Here is a 12,938-nt window from a genome sequence, read left to right on the forward strand (position 1 = left end):
AGCACTTAAAATGATACCTTTAACAAGTACGATGGCATTAGTACCTGCCAACTTAATGGGATTTAGAGTTCCATGGCAAGTTTTTAGCTTTACTCTTGTCTGCAGCCAAGTGTTTGTATATAAATAAGCACACTTCGGTATTGTGAAAATAATTCAAAGACTCTTCAAACTCTTCTCACATCCACCAACCCCACTCCCCTTCTAACATAAGCACACTTATTATTCACTAAGGTCACCTGCCCTCTACTTATCACATCAGTTCAAGGGGCAGAGAATGCTCTAAAGTTCATGTGACCTAATTTTTTGTCAATTGACCATCTTTTGGATTATCACATCATGTGTCAGAAGCCAGGAACAAGATTTGCATGATCAAACTGTGGAGAAACACAGATCATATTCCACCTCCCAACTCTTAATTTAGATCATATCCAGAAAATGTTAAACAGAAACAAGACAAGGCTTATTGGTACTACAGAATTTTAAGTGTTTAAGAATCAAAGTATCCCTGAGTCAAAATGACACATATCTCATTTGTGACCAAGTGACCAGTATGGATAAAACTGGGTCTGGAGGCCATGTGTCCTGGGATAGGGTTTAAGGATAAGCAGCTACAGTACCTTGGTACTTCACTTTACAAACTGAACACATGACAAATAAGGAGGCGACCATGTCAAAGAATGCATTATATTTAAAAGTAAATACTGAGATCTACTTTTTTTTGACAGGCAGAGTGGACAGTGAGAGAGACAGATAGAAAGGTCTTCCTTTTTCCATTGGTTCACCCTCCAATGGCCATTGTGGTTGGCACGCTGCGCTAATCTGAAGCCAGGAGCCAGGAGCTTCTTCCGGGTCTCCCAAGTGGGTGCAGGGGCCCAAGGACTTAGGCCATCTTCTGCTTTTCCAGGCCACAGCAGAGAGCTGGACTGGAAGAGGAGCAACTGGGACAGAATCCGGCGCCCCGACTGGGACTAGAACCAAGGGTGCTGGCGCTGCAGGCGGAGGATTAGCCTAGTGAGCTGCTTTGCTGGCCGAGATCTACTTTTGATACTTCAAATTTCTACCCAGAGGCATGGTGAAACTTGTTTTTACATGTGCATTCTGTAACAAAAAATTTTTCACTTACAGTTTGGCTACCCAGAGAACCATAGCTATGACTATTATCTTCCAGAACAATAGTTATTTTGATTGAATAAACTTTAGAATTCTTGGAAGTTCAGAAATCATGTCCTTGGATGATCATTTTTTCCTATAGCATAATGCAGTACCAATATTTCTGGTACACCTGACAGACCTAGCTTCAGATTTTAAGAATGGACGAGAAGCTCCCAAGATCTCATTATTTAGAGAATACTTTATTAGTTCTGTAATCAAACCCACGTAGATAAGACCTTACATATTTAATACAGTGCGTTACCCCTGTACAAATGGAAAAAAAAATTAAGTTTAACGTTTCTAGACCAATATGGCTGTTAATTTCTGTACAATGCCAACTCAACACGGTAAACTGGGATACTTTTCTCAAAGTTGACAGCACAGCTAAAGTTTCCAAAAATTCAATTATATATATGTATATATATATATATTTATATAAAAAGACCAGTAATAGCAGTATGTTATGTATCAATAGCAGCAACAGCTTTTCCAGGTTCTGCAGTCATTTGAACAAAATTATAGAGACATCTAGCACACTCCATTAAAAAAAAAGAAAAAAGGTAAAAAAACAAAACCCCGAAAACAGCAAAGTTTTGTTACTGTCGTGGTACCTGGCACCATTTTTTTTTAATTAGCTTCTCAATCATCTGGAAAGAAAACATTCTAGAATAACATCATTAAAAACAGCTCTGATAAAGCACAGTCACTACTACGTATCATGAAGCAGGTACAAGATATTTTACATTCACAGAGGTATGATACAGTACTGTCCTACATCTATAATACTAGAGGATACAATTAAAAGGCATTATTTGAGACTTGATTCTACTTTCCCAGCAGAGGGCCCAAAGGATGGTATGACACAGCTCTGTAAAGAAATGTACCTTCTTTGATGAGATTTCATTAGTGGCACAGTTCTAGGTACTCACTGTTCTTCACGAACATCAGCTAAAAAACCGTTAAAAAGGGGGGGGGGAGATTCGATTCATACAAAGATGATGGAGTGGAGGCAAGCAAGATTCAACCTAACTAGTATTTTACCAGATCTGTGACATTTGAATGGTGAGAGCTCCATAGAAGAAAGGAGATGCCAAACAGTGCTTTGAAGCTTTGGACCACAACCAAAACACAGCATCATTTCAAACAGAGGCAGTAACCAAACACTGCTCGCTTGGCAGGTCAAGGATGCTGACATCAATATTAAATCATCTGCTCACTCATTCAGGAAGAAGGGGAGATCAGTTACCACTGTACTTTGATTGTGTTCAACTCAATCACCATGTTACAAAAATAGCAAAGCTGCCATAATAAAAAAATAAGGCTCCTCTATCCAGCACCAGTCATCTTCAGTTCTTCACCTGCAAGCCTATCAATGGCATAACCACATCCAAAAAATATAAGGGGACAAAGAAACCACATCTGACGTTTTAGCTGAGACCACCACATTGCTCAGGCAGAGCCATTCCTCTGCAGTATGACTTTCCTCTTGGTTCTGCTGTTTCACATGACCACTAAGGATTTTTAGGTCTAGACTGTATGCACTTGAGAACCTTGTGCAAATAGTTGTATAGAAATTCGACTGAAGACACATGGCCATCAACTGAGCACACGTTATAGAGAAGGTACAAGCTTGCAAAGCCTCATTTCTACAGGTGCAGCAGCTGTGTGTCAGTGTAAATTGCTCCTGTGTTCTTTGTGTATCTCTAAACTCTGGACAGGATAATGTCACAGACCGTTTTACCCCGTTGGCTGCTGGCATTATCTCACTTCATTCTCCCTGTTGCCCCCCTCAACCCTTCCCAACCCCTGCAATATAGCACAGCCTTTAAGATTTTGTTTCTTCTGTTTTGATGGCCTGAGGTTTGATTGGTCCAGTTCTAACAGGTTTGGTGGCTATGGTAGGTGCAGGGGGTGGTTTCTCTTCTACTTTTTCCTGACAGACACCAGGAGGGTCAGCCAGTGTTTCAGGAGGTTTACTTGAATCACTGTCCACTTTCTGGGCTTTGCCTCCTATCTGTTTGTTCTGTTGCTGTTCAGAGAAGAACCGTTGCGTGGATTGAAGAACCTCTGCTCTTTGCTTTGCCTTAAAAAATGAGAAAGAGTAATTGAAAATACTGCAGCATTACCAAAGCCTGTCAAATCAATCTCAGTTTACCAATCACAAATCAGTCTTCCCCATGTTGTTTTGGCCCAAGCCAAAAGTACCTCATTGATCTTTGAGCTTATAATGCATAATTTCTTCCTATCTTTGAAAACATCCCAAGTGATTGTTTTTAATATTTGAAACAACAGGACCACCTCCCACCACCTATTCAAAGTCTGCCCTCTTAAAAAATAATAAAATATAAATTGCTGCTGGTTTGTAACTTCTGGAACAAGCTTATTGCTCTCAAATTTTATTTAGGGAGGCTGCTTGCAATCTGAAAACATACAGGTAACACTTAAAAAAAAACTTCTAGTTATCAATATGTGGTCTACAATAAAATGAAAAGGAAGCACTTATATTGTGGCATTACCAACACCTAGGACCAAATGTCTTGTGGCTGAGTCCTCTTCCCACAGCTCTCTTCTGCAGGGGAAGAGCATCAGAAATTAGTAACTACAACTTCACTTGATCACTAAGTTCTGATAGCTCCTACCACATTCTGAGCTGGTAAAATAATTTCTTAAGTTTTATTGACTATGTGCCCCAAAGAATATACTTACGTCAATCTGTAAATTTTACCACCATAATATATACAATTAAAACTTAAGTATCTACACTTTTGCATGTAACAAAAAACAAAAACAAAAATCCTTCATGTTCTACTGGTAACCTGTACTATCCAAAGATATGATGCAGTTTCTAAGAAATCTGCAACCTAACCCACCCCATTTATTACGCTCTAATGTCATTTCCAACATGAGAATGTTTGGAAATCAAGTTCCAAAGAGTCAGGAGCAGAACTGGAAATGAAGGCCAGTGCTGACTTTCACACATACTAAAATTTTTACTAATAGTGAACAGATGGAAATCCTAGGCACATAGCCTTAATCAAAGTAGCTAATACTATGCAGGGTAGTATTTAAATTTGATTACTCAGCATCAGAAATACAAGGGATGCCAACCCAAAAAGAAACTTTAGTCAGTCAACTGCTGATTTCTCTGTAGGAATATCACAAACATGATTCTAATTCAGGGTAAAGCATTACTGTGTATCTTCCTGTTTGAAAGCAGTAAGCTTTTCTTTATCGGATCTGATCTAGTAGTGACAAAAGAGGCAAGTCTATAGTTAATACAGAAATAAGCGTATTCAACTGGCTGTACAGGCAGACAGGTAAGGTTTATGCTATGAAAACTGTCCCCACACAGACTCCTAAAGGCACTCTTCTCCACTAGCAAATCTCATGTTTATCAGTGCCTATCAACCTGAAGGATCCCAAAGTGCTTTTCTGAGTTCTTCATCTACAACTACACAATCCACTGGGAAATAGGGCCACTTCAAGTGGTAGACAAAAAAAATGGGTACAGAATCAGTTTGACAAAAAACTGTATTTATACAAGTCACGAGGGAAGAAAAATCAAGACAGATAACATGTCTAACCCATTCCAGAAAACCCATGGTTTTCACGTAACCATGATTTATATATTATGACAGGTGAGGGTGGGAGGTGGGAGAGAAGGGGAGGGAAGAAAAACAAAGAAAAAACTGAACGAAAACTGGGAAGCCTATAACAACTCAAATGACTTTTTTTACTATTCCAAAAAATATACCTCTAAACTCAGATCTTCCTAAAGTACATATTTTATAAGCAATTAACTTGGCCACAAAGTTTAAAATGTTTATTTATTTTCTCACTATACTTGCAAAAAAAAAAAAAAAAAAAAAAAAAAAAGAAAAGAAAAAAGGAAGGGGGAAAAAGGTTGGGGGAAGAAAGGGATTAAAAAAACAAAACAAAACAAAACTGAAATAAAAAAGGGAATGAATAAAAGTAGTTAACTTGGTTAAGTCTTCCAAGAAAATGAATGCCTGGATATATGGTTATGGGTCCAGAGGCATTTTAAGACATGGTTCAGAGACAGACTCTTGCTCTGTTGGCTGTTTAACACTGTACTAACCTTCATGTCTTGTTCAGCCTTCAGCGCAGCCTGGGCCTGATTACCTCTGACTCCAGATAGTGATCCACAAGGGCCCCTGGCTACATGTGGCAAACGAGCATGGCTCATGAGGCCTGTGGTCAGCGGAGGAGGCATCTGACTGGCCAGTGCCATTGGTGGCCTCTGAACAGGCGCTGGGAAGGTGTTAGTATGTGGGGCTCTTACCAATGGAGGGACCAGGTTAGGCTGAGAGAGTATCTGAGTGAAAAAAACAAAACATACAACATTGAACTGTTAAAAAAAAAAAATATTGCCAACTAGATCAGGTTGGCTTATCCCAGAGTAAATCTGTGCCCATCCTGCCAGTGAAAGGAAGTTTCCGGACTGTGCCATGGCTTTAACAGGGACCCATAACAAACAGGCATGCTTGGAGAGTTTATCAGCAAAAGAAGGCAAAGCATGCTATGGCACTTCAGTTGGTTTTAGCATCTCAGCTGCAAATTCTGAAGGGGGACTGGAAAGGCTACTAAATGGGCTATCTTTAAAAAAGACACGAGTACAGAAAAGGCACGTAGGCCAAACACAATCTGCAAATTAAAATGAATACTCAACAGATGTGTCTTTTCAGAAAGCAATTCTACTTTGTGAGATTTCTTTTCAATTTTAATTCTTCAATAAGATCAATAAAAGGGAGAAAAACCAACACATTTTTTACACATATATCAAAACACCTTTATGGAAACTTGACTTCAATTGTACATAGGTATCTTTAAAAACAAAAAGCCCCCCCAACTGTAAACCTAGAAAACTTCAAGCACTGGGACCCTTCGCTGAAAAGTCAACTTCTTCGAGGATAAAAGGAACAGGACTCAAATTATCAGAGCTGTGTGGGGAATCTTGATTATATCTATTGTCTGCTTTAGAATTGAATTATTACTACCTTTTCTAGCTATAAATTGCAAAGAACGTATTTCAATATCATAAATTTACTGTCAAAATCAGAAATCTTTTCATTAAACTATACTTCCTAGTGGGTTAACAAATGGCAAAACCATAAAATCAGAGATTTAGCCAGATTAGTAACATTTACAAGTAAGTGGTATTCATTCTCACTTATATCTGCCCACCTGGGGTGCAAACTGTGTAGGAAATGGTTGTGTCATTCTCACAGTGGTAGGGGCTGACTGGAACTGCTTCTGATAGACAATGCTGTTCATTTTGCTGGACTGGCTGTTCGGACTTGTGGAAGTAGCCCTTGGAAAGAAGCCATACAGTCAGTACTGTATCACTAAGAAAATAATACTGTTAGAGATTTTTATAGACATTGGTCTTGGTATTTTCACCATGTTTATTGGCTAATAAAATTTTAACAAGGTTACTAAACACTGTGGTAGGAGACACACTGGAGGGGCAGAAAAGAAAAAGAATACTAGCTAGACTTGTAGACTTGCTCTTGTATTAAAAGAAGTTTCTTTATCTGGTGTTAACAGACGAAGTCTTAGGAATTTAAAAACAATTCAAATAAAACTATCACAATGAATGTCTTATTAACTCTTTGCTGCTTAGCACAGAGATGACAACAAATTATTTGGCACACAAATGGTCAATTATTTTGAAATTTCATAAGCATATTTAAATGTCCATTTTACCGGAAAGGACTAGATGTTGGCGTTGTGCTTCTACCACCGATTGGAGGTGTGCCTGGTTTAATATCAATGCCACTTCCAAAGGCCTTCAATTCCATTTCAGACATCTGAAAAAAAGCATAAAATAAACTTAACATCTCTTCAATTCCATAAGCTCAGTGTTGTGTTTATTGTCCTAATGTCCTATATATGAAGACTTAATCTAGGAAAGGGCAAACAAAAACCAAGTATCCTATAGGTAAGCCTGGATAATCACGTTTGTGACTTTGTAAATCCAATTTGTCTACAAAATTTGTGAATTCTTTGACTTAAAAACAAAAAATAAGTGTATTGATTAAAGTTTGGAGTGGTACAAAACAGTTTCAGAAATTACACAATGCAAAAATCTGAACACACAGTCTTGTAGTCTGAAAGAAGCGATCCAAGTTTCTCTTCACTCACTTTTCCTGTGGTTGCGATCATGCTATGCTGTGTTCCGGCAGGGATTAACCCTCTGAAAGGTTGGCTTACTTGCGCAGGACGGCTCAGGCTCTGAGCCTGGGCCTGTGGGGTGGTGTGCTGTAATGGGGGCTGCAGAGTCTGAGGCAAAGCAATTAGAGGCTGTCCTGTAGATCCAAAATTAGGCAAGGAAAGCTGGGATGCTGGTAAAGGTACTGTAACCTAGAAAACAAGCAAACAGAAACTAGCATTTGCTTATATCTGTTGTGTAACTATACCTGTTAACAATATACAACTCTTCAAGTATTTTTTTAGGCAAACTTAAACAGAATATACAAATCTACTAATATACTTCATATACAAATCTTTGGCTTAGTGACTATCTCGATTCTCTTATTAAAAGTACAACAAAAGGGACACATGTCATTAGGTTGTGAAAACATTTTTGAGTCCTTACTGTTGTATCATCACAGAACTTAGACAAACTAAGACAGTGAAAATGTTATTATACCATATAATTTCACGGCACCACTGGAGTATAAACAGTCTGTTACTGAGGGAAACATTATGTGGTGCATGCCTGAAGTTTAGCTAACACAATGAAGAAACTATACAACAGAGATAATTATGATTATCTTTGAGTTTATCAAGAGTATTCTCAAATAAACACAAGATACTTGGGGACATGATTTAAGTAGGTACAAGTTTCTAAATAGGTACAAAATAGGTATGTCGATCAGGTCTTGTCAAAATGAGTTTTGACAAGAAAAGCTTTCAGTTTATATAAAGGCGGCGTAGTCAACCTGAATGTCAACAAGTAGTAAAATTGCAAGAAAAATTACTCTCGAGAAAATGGGTAACGGTTTGCTTTTCTCTAACTCTCCACCAACTTTTAAAAAGTTGATTAATGATATTGCTGGAGAATATGCTTTTTAAACTGCATTTTTCATTGGAAAGTATTATACCAGCACACTTAAAGGTGTTCATCATTTATGCTGTCATACTCTGCACATAATCCTATGTGTAAAACTTGTCTGATGGTTTTGAGAATCTTCATTCACCACTAACACTAATAGAAAAACTGCCTATCACAGTGATATAACTACAATGTATGCATTTAGGACAATGGTTTTCAAACTTTTAGGTTCAAGAAATCCATTGTTAAACTATTACACAGAAATCTAGTTTTTAAAAAAGGAGAGGATGTAAAAACAAAACAAAATGAAATTAAGTGTGGGTGTGGTTGGGCAGTAAAAGGATTTGTGCTATAGGACTAAAGCAACTTCTTCTATCCCCAGTGGACCCAATGGAATTCCCAGGATCCTCAGCAAACAGTTTGAAAACCACGCCTCCATCTTCCTATCTTGGTTCTATTTAAATTCTCAAATAATAACAACAAAAGCAATAAAAATAATAATAAAGAAAATTGAGGAAATTTACCATGCCATAGTTTACCTGCTGGAGAGCATTCGGTGACTGGGCAGTGTTATAAAAATTTGTTTGACCAGGCTGTTGTACTTGTCCAGAATAAAGATTTGAGGCCTGGGTAAGATTTGCTCTAGCCTAGAACAAAATTTGAAACAAAAACAAAACAAAACAAAAAAAACAAAAATAGTAAAAGACTGAAAAAATTTCCAACTCAGGGAAGCTATTATTTTAAAGTTAACCTTTAGCCAATTTTAGTACAGATAAAAACAAAGATCTCTGCTTTTCACTGTGTCTTTTATCATCTTTTCTTTAAAAAATGCCAAAATTATCTGCTGCATAGGCATACAATGATCATGCCCTTGGCTTACCTGGAGAAGATGTGTATCAATCAGTTGGGAACCGCCCAGTCCTGAAGCCTGCCCCAGCTGATGTTCATACAATATAGGAATAGGCTGAGTATTTGAAGTCTGTTGAAAAGCAAGACTTGATTGTGCTTTGGCAAGCTCCTGGTGTTGGACAGCTGGGAAGTTGTGGATAGCAGTACCGGAAAGGACCACGGATGGCTGGGACAGACTGCTCTGCATGAAGGCAGGCTGAGATCTACAGAAATATTAAAGGGAGGCAGATCGCATGAGAAGTTCATTTTATCTGGAACTGAGAATCCTCAGAAAAAGCATCCTAAATGACAAAGGAGTCTGGTCAGCACAGAAATAAAGACAGAAAATATAGTCTGTACACTGCAACTGCTTCAAGATTTAGAGCCCTGTGTAAGACAAAGTTCCACATGTAAAAATTCTGGGAAAAGCCTTGCTCCCTGACAAACTGGTTATGTTTTTTTCCCTCTGCAAATATGTGTTTCATTTAAATGGCCTCAAGACCTCTGGAATAAAGCAGAGTATTATTTCACATCCGATTAGCCATAAAAGGGCCTGCGCCGTAGCTCACTTGGCTAATCCTCTGTCTGCAGCGCCGGCACCCCGGGTTCTAGTCCTGGTTGGGGTGCTGGATTCTGTCCCAGTTGCTCCTCTTCCAGTCCAGCTCTCTGCTGTCGCCTGGAAAGGCAGTGGAGGATGGCCCAGGTCCTTGGTCCCTGCACCGGCATGGGAGACCAGGAGGAAGCACCTGGCTCCTGGCTTCGGATTAGCGCAGTGCGCCGGCCACGGCAGCCATTTGGGGGTGAGGGTGAACCAATGGAAAAGGAAGACCTTTCTCTCTGTCTCCCTAACTCTGCCTGTCAAAAAAACCAAAAAACAAACAAACAAAAAAAACATTAGCCATAAAGGTTGTTTGTTTGTTTTGAAAATACAATGCTGGAATCTAGTACCATGCTGTCTCATCAGTCTTGGGATGGAAGCCTCTGGTCTGTACGTTCCAAGTTGCTAAGATAAGGGATAAGTGACTAGGGATAGGTGATTGGCACAGTGCTTAAGATGATGCTGGGGGTGGGGGAAGGGGTAGGTGGCATTGTGGTGTAGTGGGTAAAGCTGCCACCTGCAGTGCCAGCATCCCATAGGGCACTGGTTTGACAGGATGCTCCACTTCCGATCCAGCTCTCTGCTGTGGCCTGGGAAAGCAGCAGAAGACGGCCCAAGTCCTTGGGCCCCTGCACCAAGGTGGTAGATCTGGAAGAAGCTCCTGGCTTCAAACTGGCTCAGCTCTGACTGTTTTGGCCATTTGGGGGAATGAACCAGTGGATGGAAGACCTCTCTCTCTGCCTCTCTATAATTCTTTCAAATAAATAAATCTTAAAAAAAAAAAAAAAGAGAGAGAGAGAGAGAGAGAGATGATGCTTGGGAAGCTTATATCCCATACCAGAGTGCCTGGGTTCAAGTCCCAACTCTGTTCATGATTCCAGCTTCCTGCTAACATGCACCTTGGGAGGCAGCAGGTTATGGCTGGAGTACCTAGATCTCTGCATATGGGAGACTCGGATCGAATTTCCAGCTCCTGGTTTTAGCTTGGCCCAGTTTGGAACATTGTGACCATTTGGAAGTGAACCAGTGAATGAGACATTTCAGCTTTTCTGTTTTATAAGTAAAGAAAAATAAAGAATCACAATAGTGGATTAAAGATAATTTTATGAATAAAAATATGATGCCTTGTTAAAACTGGCCTGGTGGCGGGAACAAGTCATTAAACCTGAGAAGTGGTCTAGGATCCCCAGGACTCTTCATGGTATCTACTCATAATTTGTTTCAAATGTAGAATGGGAAACACTGATGCATACTGCTATAAACTACAAGGCCTTTATAGAAATCAATATAGAAGATTCTCCATTAACAGACACTGTGCTAAGTTACAAAGATAGAAGTGCTTTCAAAATTTTTTATTAATTCATTATTTGAAAATAGAGTTTACATAGAGATCAATCTGTGATCCTCTGTTTCACTCCCTAAATGGCCCCAATGGCTGGATTTAGGCCATTCTGAAGCCAGAAGCCAGGAGCTTCTTCAGGCTCTCCCACGTGGGGAGAGCAGGGGCCCCTTAAAAATTTTTATCCATTCCTTCCCATATGAAGTTACTTCTTAAGTTTGTGGAAAGGGGTTGGTATTGTGGCATAATGAGTAGAGCCTCAGCCTTTGCGATGCTAACATCCTACATGGGCACCAATTTTAGTCCCAGCTGCTCCACTTCTAATCCAGGTCTCTGCTAATGTGCCTGAGAAAGCAGAGGAAGATGGCCCAAGTGCTTGGGTCTTTGCACCCATATGGGAGACGTGGAAGAAGCTCCTGTTTCAGTCTGGCCCAGCCCTGGTTGCTGTGACCATTTGGGGAATGAACCAGCAGATAGATCTCTGTCACTGGTTAAAAAAAGAGAAAAGGAAGAAGAAATCCGTGCATATTTTTTTCATAATACATTTTCCATGAACTTTTTGAAGACATGACTGCAAAATTTTTTTTGCACTGTTAACAATTTTTGTTTCATTTTTCGTGAAGTACCTCTGTACTGTAGCCACTAGGCACAAAACATATGTCTTACATATACTTCTATTGAACAGGTCTGATCTTAAAAAGTGTATCTTTCATAAAAGGGGATGACAAATGTAGAATATCAGTGCACTGCTGCTATTCCATCTCCCATGCCCATGAAAGAAAATACTAATTCAGCACTGCACTCTTTTCACAGAGCTGGAAAGTGGATGCAAACTTTTCAACAGTGTTTCTTTCAAGCAGACATAGTAATTAAAAGGATACTGGCTTCTGAGAATAAATCTTTGTTTTTCCAAGATTAGAAATTAATATTTTATTTTTAACACAATGTTGAAGATTATCCTGAAGTGGGAGACCCAGATGGAATTCCTGTCTTCTGTCTTTGGCCTGGTCATTGCTATATTTGGGAAATGACCCAGAAGATGGAAGCTCTCTCTCACTGTCTTCCAAATAAATACAATAACCTTAAATTTTTATCTGAACCACTTCTGAAAATGAAAAATAACATATTCCCAAAAGCAAATGCATACCTTTGCAACCTTCCTACACTAAATGTACTGAACACAATTTATTTTTCTTCGTGAAGATTTAGGGCTATTATCATGAGGAAGAATAATACCTATGTCATGATGTACTGCCTTCAACACGTGGCTCTTCCTCTACTTGTTCACCCTTATTAAGCTGGAGATCAGATACACTTGAGCTCTGCCATTTATTTATACTGTAACCTTAGGTAAAATATTCAACTTCTCTGAGTTTTGATGTCATATATACTTATGTGGTTGTGTGAAGACTAAATTAAATGAGTTAATGTATATGAAGGGTGGAACAGCTTCCTTAAGGAAAGTTCAATAAAGATCACTTTTCATTATTTCCCTGATTACAAAAATAACTCAGACCATGTCTTAATGAATCTACAGAGAAGATACTTTTTTTCTGCGCTGTACAGAATACTTGTTACTATGATTATCACACTAGGAAGTCTTTGGGTCACTGGAAGTGTGTCCTTGGAGAGCAGTTCTCACAAGAGGTTTGTCACAAGAGGTTTGTTTGGCTGGCCTATCATGTCATCCTGCCTCTACACTAGCTATGACCAGGCTCCATCAAATGCTGGGCCACCTAATCCTGTCATCTCCAAACTGTGAGCCTAAAAAAAAAAAATCTTTGCTTTCCCAAAGAAACTTCTATCAGGTATTTTAGTTTAAGTAACAAAAAGTAGGTTAATATTATATTTAAAAAAAAAAAAATCTGGTTGAAATTACTAGA

General features: G+C 39.0%; 1 protein-coding gene across 47 annotated transcripts in view; it reads right to left on the reverse strand.

Annotated features, from left to right (window-relative positions):
* Positions 1-1,331: 1,331 nt before the first annotated feature.
* The window catches only part of PRRC2C (proline rich coiled-coil 2C), a 107,524-nt gene continuing 95,917 nt past the window's right edge, over positions 1,332-12,938 (reverse strand). For 16 of the 47 annotated variants that reach the window (XM_089299567.1, XM_051858365.3, XM_070077365.2 and 13 more), the window contains 7 exons: positions 9,111-9,342; positions 8,755-8,877; positions 7,318-7,536; positions 6,880-6,983; positions 6,358-6,484; positions 5,252-5,488; positions 1,332-3,235 (listed from right to left, as the gene is read on the reverse strand). In XM_089299567.1, coding sequence (XP_089155693.1) covers positions 2,978-3,235; positions 5,252-5,488; positions 6,358-6,484; positions 6,880-6,983; positions 7,318-7,536; positions 8,755-8,877; positions 9,111-9,342 — 1,300 coding nt within the window. In that variant the 3' untranslated portion in view covers positions 1,332-2,977. Of the gene's footprint in view, positions 3,236-3,668; positions 3,722-5,251; positions 5,489-6,357; positions 6,485-6,879; positions 6,984-7,317; positions 7,537-8,754; positions 8,878-9,110; positions 9,343-12,938 lie in introns of all 47 variants that reach the window. The other 31 variants (XM_070077361.2, XM_089299565.1, XM_070077367.2 and 28 more) reach the window with 10 other exon arrangements.

This window comes from Oryctolagus cuniculus, chromosome 7, assembly GCF_051225735.1.
Source record: "Oryctolagus cuniculus isolate XC-2025 breed Fujian yellow rabbit chromosome 7, ASM5122573v1, whole genome shotgun sequence".
Classification (NCBI taxonomy): domain Eukaryota; kingdom Metazoa; phylum Chordata; class Mammalia; order Lagomorpha; family Leporidae; genus Oryctolagus; species Oryctolagus cuniculus.